We start from the raw sequence: 25,665 nt of genomic DNA, 5'->3' as shown, positions 1-25,665 counted from the left end.
GTTACAGTTTTTCTCATGAGTTCTTTTCCTAATCTCCTAGGGTCTCTTTTTTTTTTCTTCCAAATTTTTTTATGGAAATAAAATAGTTAAATCATAACATTTATCAGGCTGTGTGCTGACAGCTCAGAACCTGGAGCCTGCTCCAGATTCTGTGTCTCCCTTCTCTGCCCTTCCCTCCGTCCCTCCCTCCCTCCCTCCCCCCCCTTCTCTCTCTCAAAAATAAATAAACTTAAAAAAAAAATTAAGGGTGCCTGGGTGGTTCAGTCTGTTAAGTGTCTGACTCCGGTTCAGGGCATGATCTCATGAATTCAAGCCTCGCGTTGGGCTCTGGGCTGACAGCTCAGCAGCTGGAGCCTGCTTCAGATTCTGTCTCCATCTCTCTGTGCCCCTCCCCCACTCACACTCTTTCTCTCTCTCTTTCTCTCTCTCTCTCTCTCAAAAACAAACATTAAAAAAAATTTAAAAACATAACCTTTACCACATTACCAATTTTTAAGTGTACAGTTTATCATAAAGTGTAATCATTTTCTCACCATCCATTACCGAAACTGTTTTCGTCTTATAAAATTGAAAATATATACCCATTAAACAATAACTCTTTACTACCCTCCTCTCCCAACCCCTGGAAACCACCATTCTACTTTCTCTTCATGCTTTTGAATGCTAAAAATACCTCATAGATACTGAATCATACAGTTTGTATTTTTCTGACTGGCTTATTGCACTTTATATAATGTCTTCAAGATTCATTGTGTTTTAGCATATGTCAGAATTTCCTTACTTTTGGGGGCTGAATAATATTCCAGGATATGTATTTACCACATTTTTGCTCATCCATTCATCCATTGGCGGATACTTGGATTGCTTCCACATTGTAACTGTTGTGGAAAATGATGCTGTGAATGTAGATATACAGATATCTATTTGAGACCTTGCTTTCTGTTCTTTGGGTATACACTCTGAAGTGAAATTGCTAGATCATATGGTAATCCTATCTTATTTTTCTTATGGAAGCCCATACTGTTTTCCACAGTGATGTGCCATTTTACATTCCTACCAACAAGGGTTCTATTTTTCTCATATCTTTGCCACTGCTTGTTATATTCTGTTCTTCTTATATTAGTCATCCTAACAGATGTGAAGCAGTATCTCAGTATAGTTTTCATTTGCATTTCCATGATGATCAGTGATGTGGAACAACTTTGCATGTGCTTAGTGTTCAGTTGTATATCTTCTTTGGATAAATGTCTGTTCACATCCTTTGCCCATTTTTGAATTCCATTTTTGTTTTTTTAAATTGTTGAGTTTTAGGGTTTTTTAAATATAATCTGTTTGTTAACTCCTTATCAGATATATGTTTGCAACAATTTCTTCTCATTCTATGGATTACCTCCTTACTGTATTGATATTATCTTTTGATGCACAAAATTTAAAAACTTTCATGAAGTCCACTTTGTCTCTTTTTTTTCCTGTGTTGCTTGTGCATCTAGTATCATATCCAAGAAATTGTTGCCCAATCTGATGTCATGAAGCTTTTGTATGTTTTCTTCTATAAGTTTTATAATTTTAGGTCTTTCATTTTGGTCTTTAACCCAAGTTAACTTTTTAATGTAGAGTTAGAGAAGGGTTCAACATTTTTTTTTTTTTTTTTTTTTTTTTTTTTTGCGTGTGGCTACCAATTTTCCCAGCACCATTTGTTGAAAAGACTATCCTTTATCCATTAAATGGTTGTTTCTCCTTTGTTAAAAATCATTTGACCATATATGTGAGGGTTTATTTCTGGCTCTCTTCTATTCCATTGATCTGTATATCTGTCTTTATGTCGGTACCACATTCTTTTGATGACTGTGCTTTTGTATTAAGTTTTAAAATCAGCATGTAGTAGTCCTCCAGCTCTGTTCTTCTTTTTTCACAGTTGATTTGGCTACATGGAGTCCTTAGGGATTTCCATACCTTGACTATTGTGACTAATGCTGTCATGAACATGGCAGTACAGATATCTCTTCACTATACTGATTTTGTTTCCTTTGGCAGAAGTGGGTTTTCTGAATGATATGGTAGTTCTATTTTTAGGTTTCTTGAGGAACCTCCATGCTATTTTCCATTAAGGTTGAACCAATTTACTTTGCCACCAACAGTGCAAAAAGGTTCCCTTTTCTCCATATCCTCATCTACACTTGTTATCTTTTTTCTTTTTGATGATAACCATCTAATAGGTTTGAGGTGATATCTTCTTGTGGTTTTAATTTGCATTTTCCTGATAATTAGTGATGTTGAGCATCTTTTCATGTATCCATTGGCCATTTGGATGTCCTCCTTGAAAAAATGTCTGTTTAGGTCATTCTGCCCATTTAATTGAATTGATTTTTATGGGTTGTTTTTGGTTTTGCTATTTATTTGTTTGTTTATTTATTTCTTTATTGTCTTTTAAAGTTTTTATTTTAATTCCAGTTAGTTCACATACAGTGTTAGTTTCAATTGTACAACATAGTGATTTAACAATTCCATATATCACCTAGTACTCATCAAAACAAGTGTACTCCTTAATCCCCATCACCTGTTTAACCCATCCCCCCAACCCCCTCCTCTCTGGTAAACCATCAGTTCTCTATATTTAAGAGTCTGGTTTTTTTGTCTCTTTCCTTTGCTCATTTGTTTTGTTTCTTAAATTCCAAATATGAGTGAAAATCTTATGGTATTTGCTTTTCTCTGACTTAGTTCGCTTAGCATTATACCCTCTAGACCCATCCATGTTGTTGCAAATGGCAAGATGTCATTCTTTTTTATGGCTGAGTTATATTTCATACCCCCTCTTCTTTATCCATTCATCTACCAATGGACATCAGGTTGCTTCCATAATATGGCTGTTATAAATAATGCTGTGTATTTTTCCCTCCAATTCTGGTCACATTTGCTTTATATATTTAGGTTCTCTGTGTTGGATGCATAACTATTCAGAAATCTTATATTCTCTTTATGAATTGACCTTTTATTATTATATTATTCTCTTCGTTGTCCCTTGCTACAGTCTTTGGCTTAAAGTGTGTTTTGTTTGGTAGTATAGCTACTCCTGCTTTCCTCTTGGTTTCCATTTGCATGGAATATCTTTTACCATCAACTTCACTTCTGCTTGTGTGTGTCCTAAAAACTGAAACGAGCTTTTTGTATACAGTATAGTTGGGTATTATTTTTTTATTTCAACATTCTGTTTCTTTTGATTGCAGGATTTAATCCATTACATTTAAAGTAATTATTGATAGATACGGGTTTACTATTGCCATTTTGTTATTTGTTTTCAGAGTGTTTTGTAATTCCTTTACCCTTTATTTCCTTTCTTGTTCTCTTCCTTTGTGACTTGATCATTTTCTGTACCAGTATGCCTAGATTTTTTTTTCTTTTCACCTTTTGTGTATCTGGTGTAGGTTTTTGCTTTATGATTACCATGGGGCTTACATAAAATATCTTGTAACAGTGTATTTTAAGCAATAACAGCTTAACTTCTAATGTGTACAAAAGCTCTACATTTATACTTTTATGTTTTTAATATCATAATTTATGTCTTTTTACATTGTTTATCCATTTACAGATTATTATAGTTATGTTTAATACTTTTTAAAAAATCTCCATGTTAATGAGAAGTGATTTACCCACCACCATTACAAAATTAGAGTGTTCTGAAATTAACTATATATTTACCTTCACCAGTGAGTTTTACATTTTTATATGTTTTGCTTATACTGATGTCTCTTTGTTTTAGGTTCAGGAATTACCTTTAAAAAAGAAATAAGTTTATTGGGGCGCCTGGGTGACTCACTCAGTTGAGCGTCCAACTTTAGCTCAGGTCATGATCTCAGGGTTTTTGAGTTCGAGTCCCACCTTGGGCTTTCTGCTGTCAGTGAGGAGCCTGCTCTGATCCTCTGTTCCCCCTATCTCTGCACCTCCCCCATTCACATTCTGTCTCTCAAAAATAAATAAAACTTTTTTTTTAAGTTTATAAAAATTAAGTTAACGTAGTGTCTACACTCAACATGGGGCTTGAACTCAATGATCCTGAGATCAAGGGCCACATGCTCTACCAATTGAGTCAGCCAGGCACCTCAGGTTCAGAAATTACCTTTAACATTTCTTGTAAGAGTGATCTAGTGTTGATGAACTCCTTCAGCTTTTATTTTCTTGGAAAACTCTGTAATGTGTCTCATTGTGTGTTTCTTTGGATTCATCATGTTTAGGACTCTTTGAGTTTCCTGGGTCTCCATGTCTGTTTCTTTGCCCAGATTGGGATATTTTCAGTCATTTCTTTGAATAAGTTTTCTGCCTCTTTCTCTCATTCTTTCTCCTTCTGGGATCCCTTTAATGTGCACTTTGGTCCATTTGACGATGTGCTATATATAGTCCCTTAAGCTGTCTTCATTCTTTTTTATTCTCTTTTCTTTTGTTACTGTAATTAGGCAGTTTCCTTAATTTTTCCGCCAGAAATTAATTTGCTTTATATTCAGTGAGACTGGTGTCATAGGGCTTGGAATTTCATAGAACTTTAAGAGGTCATCCTGTAATAGATGATTGTTACTATGGATGGCCAGAAGTTCACTAGATGAAAAGGAGAGGGAGTTTTTAACATGGAAAACAGCTGTTAGGGTACAGATTGGGTGTTATAAATCACCTCTTGAAAGAAAATGTGCCAGACACTAATTTATTACAAGATCTTTCTGCCTGCTACCTTTTCCAAGGTCTGACTGCAGTCTGCATTCAAAGCTTATGTATGAGTTCTGACATCAGGGCCCACAGGGATTCACAGTCACTTGCATTCACTTGGTCTCAAGATATTATAGCCTTGGTTTTCCTTAAGCATTATACCAAAATTAAACCCGAGAACTGGTTTGGGGACCAGCAGTTTTATTGAAGAGAACTGTCTTAGCATTAGCATCATGAAGTTCCAGAATGTTTTAAGTAAATGATTGAATGTAACTATTATAATTCCCTTAGTAAATCTTTTCTCCAGGCTAACAATCTCAAAACTCTTCACCACTTTTCTACATATGTTGGCTTCTAAGCCATTGTTACCTTGGATGCTATATCCCAAACGCTTTATGAAATAGTTTGTTAGAATTCTTTTGAATAAAACCACTTAAAAGGAGACTGCTTTGTATCATTATATCATTTGTTGTGGTGTGATCTCCAAGATACATTACTAAGTGAAAAAAAATAAAATATGTACTGTACAGTATGTCTATATTAAACTCTTAACAATATGGGAATGCAAAAAGTCTATTACTTTCCTTGGCCTATTGTTTGAAACCAAAACTAATAATATTCAGCAACATAATTTAGGGACTTGCAACAATCAACAAATCTGGTTTGAGTCTAAAAATTATTGACTTTTAAGTTGTTGTCTTTCTATCTTTATCTTGTATAAGATTGACTTAAGTTTTTAGTTCACAAAAACATCTTTGGCAATAGCTGTAGCTTATACCCTAAACATTACAAACTGATTATTTTTGTTGTTGTTATTCTGAAGAAAAGAATACAGATGTCCTAAAGTTATTTCTTCTATAGCCAGTATTATCCGGCAGGTAGTTACAATATAATATAAAAGGGCCTTTGAGTTAAGACTTGTAGCTATGTCTTAAGGCTTAGTGTGTTTGCCACATGCAAAATGTTTTGATAAACAGTACTCAGATTTTAATGCAAATTAGTCTTGGAAGATTCCTGTCATGTATAGTTATAAATTAGAGATCCTTTCCTAGTTGCTGAAAGCATATCAGGTAGTGGAATTAAGACTCTTGAACGGCTGCAGTCAGTGACCTCAAAGTGACCATTTAGCCGGGAGTGGCAATTACAGTGTTAGTTGTGTTAATACGGCAAATTAAAAACATTAATAATTTTTTTTAATATTAGCAAATTGCTTTTTAGACTTTGAACTGTTGGATTTTTAGATTGTATTGCCTTGACATTTCCTACTAGTTATTTATAAGCTACTATTTATTTTTGGCTATCTCAACATCTAAAATTCAGGTATGAGAGAAATCTTTTCACCAGAGTGCTGTGTAGCTGGTATTTTGGTAAAGATTTTTCTCATACCTATATTTGTAAGATAAGATTATGCAGAAGATGCAGTGTTTTGTATGTTGCACACACAGAATCACAGCTTGGATGCCAGATAAAAAATGGGCCTATTAATATTATACCCTTTTAGTTTAATATATGCCATATTTGATTTTGTTACTATTCAAGTATTTACTTGTGTTCTTCCCAGCTCTGCTCTTTTCTAAATATGGCATATGTAGGGGAGGCTGGGTAGCTCAGTCGGTTAAGCATCCAACTCTGAATTTTGTCTCAGATCCTGATCTCATGGTTTGTGAGATTGAGCCCCAATGTCAGCGCAGTGCCTGCTTGGGGTTCTCTCCCTCTCTCTCTCTCTCTCTTTTTATGCCCCTCCCTCACTCATGTAACTCTCTCCCTCAAAATAATAAACTTTTTTTAAATAAAAAAATAAATGTGATATATATAAAGGATTTCCAGCAGTTTCCTTAATTTTGTAGTCAAAAGTAAAAGGTTTTTTGCCTCAGACTTGTTAATTGAGTTTCCATGATGTGTAGTTTTATTTTTTTAATGCTATAATTCAATGTACTTTGTGTTTGAAAGATCATTAGCTGTTTAAACCTATGGATTCCTAATTCTGTCTTGTTTTAGGATTTAAGAAATTGCATCAAAGTAAAAACTGTAAAATCAATCCCTTTAAAAAAAAACTTGGTATTTTGGAATCTGTAGGCTTCTGTGTATATGTCATTATACCCTATTACTGAGACCTTTTGAATTATATGATATTTTCAAATTGTGGCTTTCAGTAATTTAAGAAATTAGAAAATTATTCACAAAAAATTCTAAACAAAAGTTAAGCATTTTCTCAACTGGAATATGAATGTTATATCGGAGGGGAAAGGTTGAAAAGTTTTTGAAATTCAAGTTTATGTCTAGTATAAAAAATCAGTTGTAGAAAAAAAATATGTAATAGAATAACTCCAGATATAAGATGGAAAATATATGAAAATGAGAACTGCTTACTATAGTAACACTCTGAATTTCTAATTTCAGGTGATGGAATATGAGAATAGGATTCGAGCATATTCCACACCAGACAAGATCTTCCGCTATTTTGCCACCTTGAAAGTAATCAATGAACCTGGTGAATCTGAAGTGTTTATGACCCCCCAAGATTTTGTGCGATCCATAACACCTAATGAAAAACAACCAGAACGTAAGTGCTAAAGGGAAAAATAAGATTATGATATTAATTTTTTTATGTTCTTCTTTGTATTGCCTAAACGTTATAGGTCCATGCAATAATTATATTCATTGTGTACTGACTGAATGTCACGTATTATTCCAGTCTTTAGCAGTATAAAAGAGGAGCCCACAGTCTAATGAGCCAATCCTCAACTAGGGTACCGGGTTGAGGAGATTGTAGCCAGGTATCATCTACTGGAAAGATTTAAAGACATATGGTACTTGTTGTCATTGGGCCAAGTGATTGCAGATGGGACAAGCAGCAGACAGACTAAAAAGCCTAGAAAGGAGGAGACTTTGGAGGAAGACATTTCAGGGTGTAGAAGCTTCGAAGAACCATTGTGTATACCTGGAAATCCATAGTGCGGCATGCATGCCCAGGGCCAGACACATGCTTGGAAAACACTTGAGTGAGCTTGTACTTCTTGCTGATCTTTGTGCCCCATGCAGGGAAGTAGTGAAAGTTAACGCAGAGGTGTAGCAGCTCTAGCTAAAAATTAAAGGAGGTCCCCAGCTCAGAGCCAGTCTGCAAACATTAAGAGAGTTGGTGTTTTTTTTGTTTTGTTTTGTTTTCATTCTTTTTGCCTCAAACATTTGAATAAGTCTTTGTCCGGTCACTTGCTATGTAGATAATAGAACAGAAATTTCAATGATGACACAAAACAGAGAATACAGCCTTCGCAAAAAAAATATTTTGGAAAAAAATCACTAAACATTGATGAATGTAGTCTTCCACAATGTATATCACACCAAACACTGGGAAATAGGGAGAATCTGGTTTTCAGAATTACCCCATTATAATATTCAAAATGTTCAATCTTTAATAAAACAATTTCATGGCATACTAATAATCAGGAATAAATGACCCATCAATAGAAAGAAAAAGAAATTGACAGAAACCATCCCTGAGGAAGCCCAAGCATTGCACTTACTAGATAATGACTTTAAGTTAACTGTCTCAGGGCACTTGGGTGGCTCAGCTGGTTAAGCGTCCAACTTTGGCTCAGGTTATGGTCTCAGGGTTCGTGGGTTTGAGCCCTGTGTCGAGCTTGGTGCTGACAACTCAGCCTGGAGCCTCTTGGGATTCTGTGTCTCCCTCTCTCTCTCTGCCCCATTCACACACTAGGGCGCGCTCTCTCTCACTCACTCTCATAAATAAACATTAAGAAAAAAAAGATGTTAATTATAATCCCCCAATTAGACATTAAGAAAATAGCTCTTTCAAGACAAAGACATTATGTATTGATAAAAGGATTAGTTCATCAAGAAGATATAAGCGTGGTAAATATATACATACCAAATGACTGACCCCAAAATATATGAAGGAAACTGACAGAATTAAAGGGAATAATAGTTCTTCAGTAATAGTCGGAGACTTCAGTACTGCCATTTTGATAATGGATAGAACATTTAGAAAGAAGGTTAGTGAAGAAAGAGGACTTAATGCTATAAGCCAATTAGACCAAATACACATTTATAGAACATTCCACTCAAGAGCAGCAGAATACAGTCTTTTCAGGTGCATATCAAACATTCTCCAGAATAGACAAGATAGACTGTATATTAGGTTATGAAATAAATCTTAATGAATTTCAAAGATTAAAATGATACAGAGTATCTTTTCTGATTACAATAGAATGAAACAATCCATATGTAACAGAAGGAAAACTAGAAAATTCATAAATGTGTGGAAAGTAAACAGCATACACTTAACCCCTGGATCAGAGAAGAAATCACAAGAGAAGTTGGAAAATACTTTGAATAAATGAAAGAGAAAATAGAATTTAACAAAACTTAAGCAGTGCTGCAAAGTAGTGCATAGAAGGAAACTCATAGCTATAAACACCAACATTTAAAAAGTTTTTTTAAATGTTTATTTCTGAGAGAGAGAGAGAGCGAGAGAGAGAGAGCGCATGAGTGGAGGAGGGGCAGAGAGAGAGAGGGAGACACAGAATCCAAAGCAGGCTCCAGGCTCTGAGCTCTCAGCACAGAGCCTGACACGGGGCTCAAACTCGTGAACTGCGAGATTCTGACCTGAGCGGAGTTGGTCATCTAACTGACTGAGCTACCCAGGCGCCCCTATAACCACCAACATTTAAAAAGAAGAATGATCTCAAATCAGTTTCCTAAATATGGGTGTTGGAACTAAAAAGAAGAGCAGACAAAACCCAAAGATAGAGAAATAAAGAAATAATAAATGTTAATGCAGCAATAAATGGAGAATAGAAAAACAATAGAGCAAATCAACAAACAAAATTTGATTCTTCGAAAAGATCCAAAAAAATGAGGGGCCTTTAGCTAGACCAGGGAAAAAAAGAAGCAAAATAACTAAAATCAGAAATGCAAGTGGGGGCATTACTACCTACTTATAGAAATAAAAAGGACTACTATGAAGGATTGCATACCAACAAATTGAATTACCTAGATAAAGATGGAAAAATTTCCAGACACAAACTACCAGAGCTCTTAAAATTCAACAAAAAGACAAACAACTCAATTAACAAATGGGAAAGGACTTGAATGTACATTTCGCCAGATAAATATGCAAATGGCCAATAAGCACATGAGAACATGCTAAATGTCATTAAGCATGAGGGAAATACAGATCAAAAACACTATATACTACCTCACACACATATTTAAAAAACAAAGAAGTGATGTGATTATGTGTAGAAATTAAAGCCCTCATCTATTGCTGGTAAGAATGTAAAATGGTGCAAACACTATGGAGAACAATTTGTCCATTTCTCAGAAACATGGAATTAACCGTATGACCCAACACTTCCACTAGTAGTATAAGCCCGAATGAATTGAAAACAGGTGCTCGAATGAGTGCCTGTACACGACAGCAACACTATTCACAATACCCCAAAAATGGAAACACCCCAAATGTCATTTAACAGATGAATGGATAAACAAAGTATAGCATATACATACAATGGAATATTATTCAGATGTGGTTGAACCTTGACAACATTATGTTAAGTGAAACAAGCTAAAGACAAAAGGCCACATATCCTCTGATTTTATTTATGTGAAATATCTAATATAGGTAAATCCATAGAGATAGAAAGTGGGTTGTTAGTTGCCAACAGCTTGTTGGGGGAATGAGAACAGATTGCTTAATTGGTGTGAGAATTTCTATTTTGGAGTGATGAAAAGGTTTTGGAACTAGATAGAGGTGGTAGTTATGCAACACCGAAGTACTAAATGCCACTGAACTGGATGGATACTTTGAAATGGTGATTTTATGTTAATGGAATTTCACCTCAATTTTTAAAAGTGGAAAAAAGAATGTGCAGTCAGTCCTCATTTGCAAATTTTGTGTTTGCAAGTTTGCATCCTCACTAAAAGGTACTTGTAATCCCATAATCAGTACTTGCAGTGCTGTTGAGTCATCTGCAGATACATGCAGAACAGCAAAAATTTGAGTCACCCATTACATATGTTGGCCAGCTGAAGTCAAGCAAACGAAGACTCTGCCTTTTTGTTTCAGTTTTCTTTCTTTAAACAAGTGTCCATGGAGGGAGGGCAGGAGAGAAGAGAGAGAGAGAATAAAATGTCTTAAACAGAAACGCACATAAATCAAGTTTATATATCGATCAGTTAACAAAAATGTTGTGACCAGAGGTTCGAGAAACCCAACCCTGTATTTCCCCTAGGAGAAATAGGTCAGTATTCAGCACTTCATTTTTCATGGCAATTTTATAGAGCATAAATGCCACAATTAGCAGAAATCAGTTGTATATGGTACAGGAGTAGGATATAAAAATGAAACTGTTCTTTTACAGGGTATGTTTAAAGAAGATATCCTAAAGGGGGCAGCAGTTGAGTTAAGCTTTGAAGTATGAATAATAGGGATGCCTGGATGGCTCAGTGAGTGAGTGTCCAACTTTGGCTTAGGTCATGATCTCATGGTTCGTGGGTTTGAGCCTCGAGTTGGGCTCTGTGCTGACAGCTCAGAGCCTGGAGCCTGCTTCAGATTCTGTGTCTCCCTCTCTCTTTCTGCCCCTCCTCAGCTTGTGCTCTCTCTCTCAAAAATCAATAAAAATTAAAAAAAAAGAAGAAAACTGAATAGTAATTCATCATGTATTTGAGAGGGAAAGGGCGTCATTCAGATTGAGTAAATTGTATGGTCAGAATACAGACGTGAAATAGCAGTGTGAGCTTGGGGAACCAGCAAGAGTTATGTTTTCTAACCAAGGAGTTTATAATGTTTTGCCCATATTTATTAACATTAAATAACTCTAGGACAAAGGAAAACTCCAGGTAGAACTATCACCTCTCAGCAGTACAGGAAATCTGTATATTTATATATTTTGTTATGGCAATTTTCAAATATAAAAATGCAGAGAATAAAATCAATTATAAATCAGCCTATATATACCTATCACTTAGCTTCAACAGTTGTCAACACATGGCCAATCTTTTTTTTCTTTTTAAGTTTATTTATTTTGAGAGAGAGAGCAAGGAAGAGGCAGAGAGAGGGAGAGAGAGAATCCCAAGCAGGCTCCATACTGTCAGTGCAGAGTCCAATGCGGGCTCAAACTCATGAGCCACAAGATGATGACCTGAGCTGAAATCAAGAGTTGGATGCTTAACCAAATGAGCTACCCAGTCACCCCAGCACATGGCCAATCTTATTTCATTTATAACTTTCTTATTTCTTCTCCTCACTCTAGATTGTTTTAAAGCCATTCAGACATATCATTTAATCTGTAAATACCTGTGTGTCTAAAAGATAAGTACTAAAAAAAACAATAATTTTTAAATGCTACATTTTTTGAAAATAGCATTTATTTCTTAATAGCATATATCCAGGCACTGTTCAAATTTCCTTCTCTAAAAAACATTATGTATAGTTTGTTTGTTCAAACCAACCTCCAAAGATGGTCACACTGTATTTGTTACCTCTTAAGTCTTAACAGCGTTTTTTTTTTCTCTCTCTCTCTTTTTTCTTACCATTTGTACAAGAAGAGTTTTATGCCTTGTTTACATCTCTCAGCCCCCCTTTCCCCTTTTTGCTCAGATTGTTGCTGCAGCAGTTAGAATAGGGGTCTAGCCTGGCAGGAAGAAACCTCAACTGTACAATGCATCCCTTGCTTTCTACTTTAGAGCATCTCTGCTACTGTAGCATGGGACCTTTGCAAGAGACCACTCGACCATATGGGCATGTACACATGTATGGAGGTACAAAGGAGTTTACTCTTTGTTGAGACTTGGTAGATAAATTCTCTCTTCTCCATTGTCTTGGGTGGTCAGTTCTGAGACACAAACTACATGGTTTCTTAGATGGGCCAAGGAGAAGTGTGCCCCAGTTGTCTAAAGCAGCAGTCAGCTCCATAACACACCCTTGAATTGGCTTTCCGTCCTTTCCTGGTTCACTCTTCCTGACCCTCTTACACTGGTTCCCTACTTTTTAGGAAACTCAGTCTAGACGTCATTTATTTGTGAAGGAATATAAGTCATTTATATTGTAGATTTCCCTCATTTGGGATCTTACTGATTGTATCCCTATGGTATTATTTAATATGTTCTGTACTTTGCCTCTCACCCATGTTGCAAATAAATAATGAAGCAACTAAAAGACTATACCAAAATGTTGATTCTCTAAATGCTGAGATTATAAGGAATTATTTTACTCTTTTTTATATGTTCCTTTATTTTCTAATACACTTCATATACATTTATTCAACAAGTATTGAATGACCTCTGCTATGAGTTAGACACTGTTCTATATGGAAGGGACACAGTAATGAATAAAATAGGCAAAACTTCCTGTCTTTGTAGAGTAGAACGTCTTTTATAATCAGAAAGAAGGTATATAAAATTTCCACTAATTGCATTGAATTTTAGATTAAGAGCCTTTTAAATTAGTTTTAGCTCCTTGTTTTGGGAGATGTGGGAGAGATTAAAGAAGGCCTCTGTGTAAGATAGGGAAAAAAGATTATAAAATATATTCCTGGTTTTTATGGTGGTAAAATATTTTTGTACCTGTGAAATTATTTCTGATACCCAGGTAAAATCTAAATTATATCAGTAACTTTAAGAATGTGTTTTGCTTCCAGTGTGACAGTGAAAATGAAGCAAGACTTGAGGCAGCTCACTGAAGATATTTGGTCATTTGAGGAAGATTATTTTTTTTCCCTTTGGAAATCATATTTTTTAATTGCTTCCACACATTTTGATATTTAACTTTGTAATCTTTTTTTTTAATTATCAAAAGATCTTTTACACGAACAGAATAGTTACTAAATGTCTAATATGCCATGCACATTCCTGGTTTTCATAAAAAGCCAGAATAATGAATGATTGATTTCCCTTTAAGATGAAAATCATGAGGGAATATTATAATAATATTAAAATGAGATTGGAAAATTTGGCTTCATTTTTGTTTGCTCATGAACAGGAATATCCACAAATATTGATGCAGCAGAAGTAAAATATATATTATTCCTGTGTGGGTTAGAATAAAGAAAAGAGTAAGGCTGGCTTTTTATAGTTTAAAATCTATCATCAGATGGCTGGACTCTAGCCAGTAGTTCATATTTCAGCTTTGTTTTGTCATGTCTTTCACACATACCATATCCCAGGATACCTAACAGATCTAAATTTATTAAGTTTTAGTTTTAGAACAGTTTAAAAATAATCACAAAGCACACAAAGTCCTAAAATTAAGCAGTTTTAAAATGAGTGGAGAGCTGATGAATTTCAGTAAAAAGCTGATTAAGAATGTTTTTGTACTGGGGCGCCTAGGTGGCTCTGTTGGCTAAGTGTCCAACTCTTGATTTTTGCTCAGATCATGATTTCGTGGTTCATGAGATTGAGCCTTGCGTTGGGCTCACGCTGACAGCAAGGGGTCCGCTTGGGATTCCCACTCTCTCCTCCCTCTCTGCCCCTACCCTCACTTGTGCGCTCTGTCTCTGCCTCTATCTATATATAAATAAATCAACTTAAAAAAAAGAATATTTCTGTGTGACTACCAAGAAAATTTAGAGTATCCTGGGGTGCCTGGGTGGCTCAGTCAGTTAAGCGTCGACTTTGGCTCAGGTCACGATCTCATGGTTCGTGAGTTCCAGCCCCGCGTTGGGCTCTGTGCTGACAGATCAGAGCCTGGAGCCTGCTTTGGATTCTGTGTCTCCCTCTCTCTCTGCTCCTTCCCACTTGTGCTCTGTCTATCTCTGTCTCTCAAAAATAAATATACGTTAAAAAAAATTTTTTTTTAATTTAGAGTAGCCACAGTTAAGTAGGAGAGACATTAAATGGGGAAAAAAAAAGTCTAGTATATGACTTGAATATGTTTCATCTCCCTCTATGTGCAGTCTTAATGTCAGCACCATCCCTGGTATAGTGAATGAGGCAGTTGCTTCAGGCTCTGGACTTTGAGTACTCTTGCTGCTGTAGTAACCAGTTTTACATAGCCAGCTAGTGATTGGGAGAAGCAGCAGCATGGGGAGAGTTTTTAAAGTACTATATAGAAAAACTTGAGCTTTGGTCAAGACAGAGAAGATCCCTATTTCCTTTTCACCTTACCCCACTGACTGACTGTATTTATATTGACCCGATTGTCCTGGATTCCACATTCTCTCAAGAATGACCCTTCATGCATTTAATAGTCTTACCTAGCACACTTTTAACTTTGAGACACATAATTTTATACTTGATCATATACAATGGGTTCTGGTTCAAGATGGTGATGTAGGAGGATACTGAATCTCCTCCCACAGACGCACCAAATCTGCAGCTACATACAAAACAATTTCCTCTGAAAGAAATCCAAAAACTAGATGAGCAACTCCTACACATTGGACAAATGAGAAAAAACCCACATTGAAATAGATAGGAGAGGCTGAGACACAGTCTTGCCATAAATTCATCCCTGGCACAGTGTCCAGTGGTCAGGAGAGAACTTAGCTCTGAGCTACTGGAGATGGGAGGGCATTGAATGCTACAGCTCGCACCCCAGTTTTTGCGACCTGCACCTGAGAGATGAGCTTCCTGACCATCTAGCTTTAAGGCCAAGAGGCCTTATGTCTTTAACACCCATAGGGCTGACCCAGAGGCAGCTGCCTGAAAAGCGCCCAGTCTTGGTGAAAGAGGCCTATGTTACTTATCTTAAAGCTTCAGCCCGAGGGGCAGGCGTCTCATTTAACATACATCTAGAGGCATACAGACACACTCTCCAAAGACAGAAGCCAGTGGGCTCCATCTTTGCACTTTCCCTCTGCCTCGCTCCAGGTTGCCAGTATCTCCGAGAAAAGAACTTGTGCACGTTTCCAGTGCTCTGGTTTGTGTCACTGCCACCCAGGACACACCCCTTGATTACCTGGCTGTGGTTGGTGGCCTGTGGGGCTTATGTTTGCAGGTTCCATAGGACTGTAACAAATGGAGAAACACTTCTTAATTGGCTACTCTCCCAGGGCACAGTGCAGCAAGAAGAGACTGAAAGACACCTCTAGTTTTTCTGTGATAGAGGCTTATTGGCTTATCTTTATTATTAGAAGAGCAGGCTTCTAATTAAACACACATCTAGGGGGCAGCGACTGTTGTCTCCGGAGACTAGGGAGACTGACGGGTGCCATCTTCATGCTCTCTTTCCTCTGCCCCAGGTTGCAGGTGTTTCTGAGAAAGGAGCTTGTGTGCCTATCTGGCTTCCTAGTTTTTGTGGCTTCCACCCAGAAGACACATCTTTTAATAATTTGGCTCAGGTGACAGTGGGACTTGTGTTTACAGATTGAATGGATAGTAAGTAACAAACAAAAACCAATTTTTAACTGACTATCACTGCAGGGCTCAGTGCAGAAGAAGCAAACAGAAACACCCACGTCCCCTTGTTCCCTTGAAAGAGGTATATTTGCATAATTTAAAAGCTGTGGGCTGAGAGTCCAATTAGCCTGAATCTAGGTGCTGACTGAGATTTTCTTCTTTGAGATACTGAGAGATCTTGGCATGCCCTCAACTACTAGGAGTCTCTAAGAATAAAGTAGGCTGCTTGGACAATCAAAGGTTTGAAAGACAATCAAGAACTAGGGCAGGGCTGAACAATAAGGTTCAGTTTCTTTCTTTCTTTTTTAACATTTAAAAACATGTTTATTTTGAGAGAGAGGCAGAGAGCATAAGCATGGTAGGGGCAGATAGAGAGAGGGCAACAGAGAATCCCAAGAGGGCTCTGCACTGTCAGCACAAAATCCAACACAGGGCTTGAACCTGTGAACTGTGAAATGATGACCTGAGCTGAAATCAAGAGTTGGATGCTTAACCAACTGAGCCACCCAGGCACCCCAATAAGGTTCAGTTTCTACATGAGGTCACTCCTTCAAGGTTGAGAGAGGTGGCTATTTTATCTGCATAAAAACCAATACAGAGAGTCAAGGAAAATGAAGAAATAGAGGAATGAACAAGATTCTAAAAGGAAGAACAAGATAAAACCTTAGAAAAAGACCTTAATGAAATGGAGATAAGTGATTTACTTGATAAAGAGTTCAAAATAACAATGATAAAAATGCCTACCAAGTTCAGGAGAATAATGCATGAATAAAGTGAGACATTCAACAAAGAGAAAATATAAGAAAGTATCAAATAGAAGTCACAGAGCTGAAGAATATAATAATGAACTGAAAAATACACTAGAGGGCTTCAATAGCAGACTAGATGAGCAGAAGAAAGGATCTGTGACCTTGAAGACAGGGCAGTGGAACTCATTCAATCAGAATAGCAAAAAAGAGAAAAGAACGAGAAAGAGTGAAGATAGCTTAAGGGACAAATGGGACAACATCAGTGGACTAACAGTCACATCATAGGAATCCCAGAAGGAGAAAAGAAAAAGGGGCAGAAATCTTATTGGAAGAAATAATGTCTGAAAACTTCCCTGAGCTCAGGAAGGAAACAGACCTCCAGATCCAGGAGCTCAGTTTTAAATAAGATTAATCCAAAGAGACTCACACCAAGACACATTTTAAGTGTCAAAAGTTAAAGACAAGGAGAGAATCTTAAAAGCAACAAGAGAAAACTTGTTATGTGTAAGGGAACCTCCATAAAACTATAAGCAGACTTTTCAGCAGAAACTTTGCAAGCCATAAGGAAATGGACCATATCCAGAAATTGCTTAAAGCAGAAAACTGCTAAACAAAAATACTCTACCCAGCAAAGCTATCCTTCAGAATTAATGGAGAGATAAAGTTTTCTGGACAAGCAAAAGCTAAAGGAGTGTATCACCACTACATTGGCTTTATAAGAAATGTTAAAGGGAGTTCTTTAAGCTGCAACAAAAGGGCACTAATCAGTAACAGAAAAAATATATGAAAGTACAGGAAATGAATATATTTTTGAAACATTTTTGTGCTGTTTTCTCCCCAACAAGATAAGTTACTTTAGTAGAAGAACCTTCTCTTCTAGTTTTACTTTTAGTTCCTTGTAGTGCTGCTGAGTGTAGAGAAGGTATTGATCAGCAGCAATGAACTGCCTGTTTCTATATGGCCCATGAGCTGAGAATGGTTTTTACTTTTTTCTTTTTCTTATTTAAAAAGAATGTTTTGAAAAATAATAAATAAATAAATAAATAAATAAATAAATAAATAAATGAAAAGAATGTTTTGTGATACTTGAAAATTACATGAAACTGAAATTTTGGTGTCCATGAAAGAGTTTTATTGGAGTATATCCACACTCATTCATTAGGTGTTGTTCATGACAGCTTTCATGCAATAGCAGAATTGAATAGTTGTAACAGAGACTATATGTGGCCCACAAAGCCTAAATATTTACTGTCTGGTCTTTTATGCAAAAAATTTACTGACCCTTTCCAAAATAATAAGAAATCTATTCATTGTTCTCTGACCCTAGTTCCTGACACAGAGCTCCTAAAGTCCTTGTAAATAAGATTCTGGGAGCTATCCAGGATATGTTCTTCTCATACTGATGGCATAGTTGAAAGAAATGAACCAACCTCAAAAGTCCATTCCACTCCCCTCCTCTTTTCTTTCCCTCCTTTTATATTCTGTTTCTGAGATGAAACCAATTTAAATATAGGTATTAAACTGGACTTAGAATTTTTTTTTAAATATATAGAGAATATAGGAAATAATAGAAAATACTCTTGTAGCCATTACTTGTTTTTTTCAAATTTTAGTATTTACCCATATTTGTTTCATACCTTTATTTTAAATTATTTTGAAAACCCTGTGTATCGCTCTGAAATGTCATTTCACTCCCTGTCTTCTTAGGGATAACCACTGTCCTTAATTAGGTATTTATCATTCCTGTTGAAGATTATAACATTCACATATATCCATTTTCCTTCCATAACCCTTAGAGAAGGACAATGATTATATTCATTTCCCCGCACTGACATTGGACTTAGCCATGTGATTTCCTCTGACTAATGATGATATACATGGTGTTCAAACAGAATCTTTAAAAAGAGTCAGTTTGTGGTTTGCTATGTTGTCTTATACCTCTGCCATCTTCCACAGAGAGGCTGCTGCCCCATCAGCCTGGATCCCAGATTCAATACTCTGTGGAGTAGAGCTGCACCCAATATGTGATAGATAAGTAGCATGAACGATATATAAGCTTTCCCTATTGGAAGCCACTGAGATTTTAAGGTTACTACTACAGTGTAACCTGGTCTACTCTGACTGCTACATTTCCCCTGTTTTTTAATATGTTGAATATATTTTTACATATGCACGTTTGTATATTTGTTGATCCACGTAGCTGTTGTTCTCTTATTTTCACTGCTGTATAGTTTATCATTTGTATAAATATGTCAGTATTTAATTTATCCATTTTCATGTAGATGAACATTTAACTTATTTCCAATTTTGTTAGTCATCTGTTGCTGTGTAACAACCCACCACAAAATGTGAGTGGCATAAAGCAGTGAGCATTTATCTAGCTTCTGCGTCTGCAGGCCATGTGAGGTAGACTCTGCTGATCCCCACTGGCCTGGCTCTGTACGTAGGCTCAGGTTTGGTTCATCTAAGCAAGGGCATCTCTGCTTCATGGTTTTGTCAGCAAATTTGTGAGGCTGCTCTATATGTTTCTCATCCTTTTTAGACCACTGGGCTATCCAGAATATGTTCCTCTTACAGTACTGGCAGAGGTGCAAGAAAGCAAGCCAACCTCAGAAGTCCATTTGAAGGATGTCTTATGTCATACTGCTAATATCCCATTGGCCAAAGCAGGTCATGTGGCTGAGCCCAAAGTCATTGGATTGTCCCTGGAGGTCAAGAGAAAGAAAGTGAATATTTGGGAACTGTAGTATGCCAGTGTTTTTACTATTACAAACTGTACCACAATGAACCTTCTTCCATTTGTGCCCTTGTGCATATTTGCAAGAAGTTATTTTCAACATATACCTGGAAATAGACTTGCTGGCCTCTGGGATACATTCCTCTTCAAATTTTCTAAACATTGCCAAGCTGGTTTCCAGACTAGATGTAATAATTTACATATTCTCCAAGAATGTATGGGTTTTCTCTTCTGCATTCCTGTTAACACTTGGTATTGATAGACTGAATTTTTTAGCAAACTGATTAGAATGAATTATTAAATCCTTGTGGTTTTATTTTGCATTTCACTAGCAACTAGTGAGGCTTATCATCTCCAAATATTTATTGGCTACTCATATTGCCATTCTATGAATTATTTATCTTCTTTACTCACTTTTCTATTTGATTTTTTTATTAGTAGAAGTCCTTTATATATTCTCTGTTGAAAGCTGTCATATATATCTTGCAGATATCTTCTCCTAGTCTATGGCTTGTCTTTTTATTTTGTTTCTGATAATTTTTAGTATACAGAAGTTGCTGGCATTTTCAAATGTAGTTGTGTTTTCCTTGATGGTTTGTACTGTTTCTTTCTAACTACTTTATTGAGATGTAATTAACATAGGATAAGTAGCATATATTTAAAGTATTTGATGAGTTTTGATATACTAGTCCCATGTAGGTACTAGTGAAACCATCATCAGCATAATCAGTATAACGAACATATTCATCACTCCCAAAAGTTTCTTCATACACATTCGTAATTCTTCCTTCCTGTTTTTTCCTACCTCCTAGGTCCCAGGCCACTAGTGATATGCTTAGTATCTTTTGGTGGTTTTTTTTTAATTTTTTTTTAACGTTTTATTTGTTTTTGAGACAGGGAGAGACAGAGCATGAACAGGGGAGGATCAGAGAGAGGGAGACACAGAATCTGAAACAGGCTCCAGGCTCTGAGCCGTCAGCACAGAGCCCGACGCGGGGCTCGAACTCACGGACCGTGAGATCATGCCCTGAGCTGAAGTCATGCCCTGAGCTGAAGTCGGCCGCTTAACCAACTGAGCCACCCATGCGCCCCAGTATCTTCTGTTTTGTATTGATTATCTGTCTAAACTCTGTCAGTTATTGAGAGAAGGGTGTTGATCAACTTTAATTGTGGGTTTGTCTATCATCCTTTCGGTTTTATCAGTATTTGCTTCAAATATTTTGAAACTCTTATTAGGTGCATACATGTTTAAAATGTATTATTCTGTCTTCTTCATGAATTGACCCAATTATCATTATGTAACTGACCTTTATGCTAATATTTTTTTTGCTGCAAAGTCTACATAGTATCCTATTTATGTAGACCTCCTTATTTTGATTCATTTTTCATGATATATCTTTTTCTATCCTCTTACTTTTAATCTACCTAAATATATCAGTATCTTTAAAATGAATGTCTTGTAGACAACGTACAGTTGGGTCTTATTTTTTATCCAGTGTGATAGTTTCTACCTTTTCATTGTGTGTTCAGATGATTTGTATTATTTTATTATTTGTTTTCTCTTTTTTTCCATCTTTTTAAATGTTCTTTACCCCTTCCTTGCTTCCTTTTTGGATTACTTGAAGACTTTAAAAAATTTTTGATTTGGGGTTTTTGACTATATTTCTTTGTATATCTTAAATGTAGTGGTAGCTGTAGAGATTATAATATGCATAATTAACTTTTCACAGTTAACTGAGAATTTATATTTTACTGCTTCAAATGGAATATAGATATCTTACCACTATATAGGTCCTTCCCTAATTTATGATATAGCGTCGTATGTATTACAGCTACATACATTGAAAACTCCACCAGACGTTGTTTTCATTTCAACTGTCATACATAAAGAACTTAAGAGGAAAAAATGGTCTGTTATATGTATATAAATATTAACCATTCCTATTGCTCTTTATTTCTTAAATTTCCAATTTCCCTCTGATATCATTTCCTCCCCCCTTGAAAGATAGAATGTGTTGTAGAGCAGGTCTGCTGGTGGTGAATTCTGTTTACCTTCATCTGAGAACATTTTTATTTTGTCCTCATTTTTAAAGAATATTTTCACTAGATAAAGAATTCTGGGTTGAAATTCTTTTAGCACTTTATGGTTTTTTAATGTTTATTTTTTGAGAGAGAGAAGGAGAGAATGAGCAGGGGAGGGGCAGAGACAGAGAAGGAGACACAAAATCTGAAGCAGGCTCCAGGCTCTGAGCTGTCAGTACAGAGCCCCATGTGGGGCTCAAACTCACAAACTGTGAGATCATGACCTGAGCTGAAGTCAGAATGAGCCACCCAGGCACCCGTCTTTTAGCACTTTAAACTGGCTGCCTTGGAGAATTTTTTCTTTGACTTTGGTTTTCAGAAGTTTGATTTTTTTTTTAATGTACCTTGTTTTGGGTTTACTAGGCATCTTGAATCTGTAATGAAATTACTGAAGACAAACCCATAAAATGAGAAGAGATGGTATCCAAGGAGGATATTCTAAAAAGTACATATATTTAGGGTACAGGCAGAATAGCCACCAAAAGAGTTTAAGGAGTTACCAAGAATAAATGAAGATTATTGGAAGAAAGTAGAAATGTAGATGTGTCATCTTAGGCAAATTATTTAGCATCTCTAAATCTTAATATTCTTATTTGTAAAATTGAGATCATAGCAACTAATTTGTAGGGGTAAGAAAATTAAAATTTACATATATGTGTGTATATATATACATGGAAAGCATGTAGTATAGGACCTATAAAAATGCTTAGTAGATTATAACTTATTACAATGATTATTAAGACAGAAGATAAAATCAAGTGACTACAGTACAATAAATACGTCACATATCTAATGAACTAGAACTATACTTTTCTGCCCTATGTTAGTTTGTGTTACTGAAAAATATAATCATTTTAATAAATTTTTGGGGTAATTGCAAATATTGAAAAACAAATCTTTAAATTTGGGGGAGATAGCTGAGACTTCTTAACTATAATTATTCAGAGTTTTCGTTTACCAAGCTCTAATTTATTGAGCTTGAAATGATCTATTTGATTTAGTTTCACTTTTGTCTTTTGACAGAAGGAGTTGCTGTCTTCTTTAAAACAGGTCTTTTAACTGTTCACTCTGAGGCTTAAACTGAGAGTATTATTTTTGTTGTTGTTTATTAATTTTTGAGAGAGAGAGAGAGAGACAGAGTGTGAATAGGGGAGGGGCAGAGAGAGAGGGAGACAGAGGATCCTCAGCAGGCTCTGCATTGTCAGCGCAGAGCCCGATGCCAGGCTCGAACTCACAAACCATGAAATCATGACCTGAGCTGATGCTTAACGACTGAGCTACCCAGGTGCCCCTGAACTGAGAATATTCTTATAGTATTTCTTGCACGTTTGTATTATATTTGGTGTAGACTCAAGAAGAGAAGCAACTGCCACAGTTAAAAGGTTTTTGGACAAAATCAGAAAGCCATCATTTAATCTTTCCGGGCTTCAGCTTTCTCATTAACAACAAGGTTAAGTGTGTTTACATCACACTATGAACATTAAATGGCTTTGAAATTTCTTTGAATAAAAGTCTAAGAATCATAGGAAGCCCCTTAGGGAGAATAGCATAGTGTCCAGTGTTTTTAAGCTGGGACTCAAAGAATGAAAGTGGAGAAATGTAAGGGAACCATTTTATATGGAAGTCACTTGAGTATCATTTTCCTACTACACATGCTGTGTTTCTGCCTTCATTCTCCATACTCTTCCTCCCCCTCCCCCTGCCCCCCCGCCGGTAAATGGACCTAACAGAATCTCTAGAGTACTAGGAAGAATAGCTTGAATTTTCATCCATCCGCATTTCCCATACTCTACCCCAGCCATTTAAGAACTGATCTAATCTGTCCATCTGCTTCATTTGATAGGTAAAGAAATCTAAATATAACAGACAAAATAATCATCTTAATGTTTTTTTCATCTTAAATGTATTAGTCTTTTGGCCTCCTTTATGTCTGTATTTGCTTATAAATGACAGGAATTCTCAGTATGTGCCAGGCTGTCCTTACACACACCTCCTTTTTTTGCAAATGCACATGGGAAAACATTTTCCAAACTATAACAGAGCATTCAGTGAAAACACAAATCTGTTCCATTTTCTCCACCCTCCCAGTCCATGTCACATATGCAATCACTTTTTAAATTTTAAGTTAACTTTTTAGTTCTTTTAGTACACTAAATATGTAATACTATATTACTATATAGTAATATATATATTACTATAGTAATAACTATAATACTTTGAATTACTATATTACTATAGTAATTACTATAATAATTTACTATACTATTACTATAATGATTTGAAATGTGGCTAGCTTGAATTGAGATATGTTAAAATTATAAAATATGCATGAGATTTTAAAAACAATATAAAAAAGAAAAATACTTCATAATTTTTATATTGATTACATGTTGAAATGATGCTATCAAATATATTTTGTTTAACAAAGTAAATTATTAAAATTAATTTGACCTGTTTCTTTTTATTATTTTAAAGGTGACTGTTAGATTAAGTTATGCATGTGGCTCACATTTGTTGCTCACATTATATTTCTGTTGGACAGTGCTGCTCTAATTATTAGTAAGCATATGTTTCCCTTAGTTGATGTAGCAAGTTTACTCATGAGTTACCTGATTCTAATCTGATTCTTATTCTTTTATAAAGGACCAAGAAGGTTTTTTCTGGAAAGTCTTAGGATTTTCCTATTCTCGGTATTCTGAAATTTCAAAAGCATACACTGAATTGTAGGTAGTTTTTGTTCATTTTGCTTAGAACACTTGGTAAGCCCTAGTTTGTATCACTCTTCAGCTCTGAGAAATTTTCTGCTAATGCTTTTTGAATTATTTCCTATTTCTTTTTTTTTCTTCTTTTTTAATTCCTCCCTGTTTCTGGCAGCACTCTCAACAATAGCCAAATTATGGAAAGAGCCTAAATGTCCCATCAACTAACGAATGGATAAAGAAATTGTGGTTTATATACACAATGGAATACTACATGGCAATGAGAAAGAATTAAATATGGCCTTTTGTAGCAACGTGGATGGAACTGGAGAGTGTTATGCTAAGTGAAATAAGCCATACAGAGAAAGACAATACCATATGTTTTCACTCTTATGTGGATCCTGAGGAACTTAACAGAAACCCATGGGGGAGGGGAAGAAAAAAAAAAAAGAGGTTAGAGAGGGAGAAAGCCAAAGCATAAGAGACTCTTTTTTTTTTTTTTTTTTTAATGTTTATTTTTTTTTGAGACAGAGAGAGACACAGCATGAGCAGGGAAGGGGCAGAGAGAGAGGGAGACACAGAATGTGAAGCAGGCCTCGGGCTCTGAGCTGTCAGCACAGAGCCCGATGCGGGGCTCGAACTCACGAGCTGTGAGATCATGACCTGAGCTGAAGTTGGACGCTTAACCGACTGAGCCACCCAGGCACCCCAAGAGACTCTTAAAAACTGAGAACAAACTGAGGGTTGATGGGGGGTGGGTGATGGGTATTGAGGAGGGCACCTTTTGGGATGAGCATTGGGTGTTGTATGGAAACCATTTTGACAATAAATTTCATATATTGAAAAAACAGAAAAGAATTCCTCCCCATTTCTGAATGAGAAAAGGTCTTGTATGATATTAGACTTCTAGTATTGAGTCTCTGTTTTTCTTTTTGGCAGTGGTCCTGGGAGGAAACCTTATCCTGATCTTTTGACAGTTTATTAAAATATAGGAGGAGATAGGCAAACATAGTGTTAACTGTCTACAACTCTTTCTTGTTCTCTGTTCTTTTATCATAGAAGTGCATTCTACTTTTAAAAAAAAAATTTTTTATGTTTTTATTTTATTTTTGAGAAAGAGAGAGTGTGAGTGGGGGAGGGATAGAGAGAGAGGGAGACAGAATCTGAAGTAGCCTCCAGTCTCTGAGCTGTCAGCGCAGAGCCTGACGTGGGGCCTGAACTCACAGACTGCGAGATCATGACCCGAGCCTAAGGGACGCCCAACCAACTGAGCCACCCAGGCACCCCAAGTGTATTCTACTTTTATGAGTGTGTTATCTTCTTGAGTATCTGTAAAGTTTCAAATTAG

The 25,665-nt window shown here is 36.1% G+C and overlaps 1 protein-coding gene across 6 annotated transcripts in view; it reads left to right on the top strand.

Moving 5' to 3' along the window:
* The window catches only part of MICU1 (mitochondrial calcium uptake 1), a 238,347-nt gene that overhangs the window by 72,750 nt on the left and 139,932 nt on the right, over positions 1-25,665 (top strand). For 5 of the 6 annotated variants that reach the window (XM_027062244.2, XM_027062242.2, XM_053207388.1 and 2 more), the window contains one exon: positions 7,093-7,255. In XM_027062244.2, coding sequence (XP_026918045.1) covers positions 7,093-7,255 — 163 coding nt within the window. Of the gene's footprint in view, positions 1-7,092; positions 7,256-25,665 lie in introns of those variants that run through there. The other variant, XM_053207392.1, reaches the window with a different exon arrangement.

The sequence above is a fragment of the Acinonyx jubatus genome, chromosome D2, assembly GCF_027475565.1.
Source record: "Acinonyx jubatus isolate Ajub_Pintada_27869175 chromosome D2, VMU_Ajub_asm_v1.0, whole genome shotgun sequence".
Lineage (NCBI taxonomy): Eukaryota > Metazoa > Chordata > Mammalia > Carnivora > Felidae > Acinonyx > Acinonyx jubatus.
This window is presented reverse-complemented; position numbering and strand designations above follow the sequence as displayed.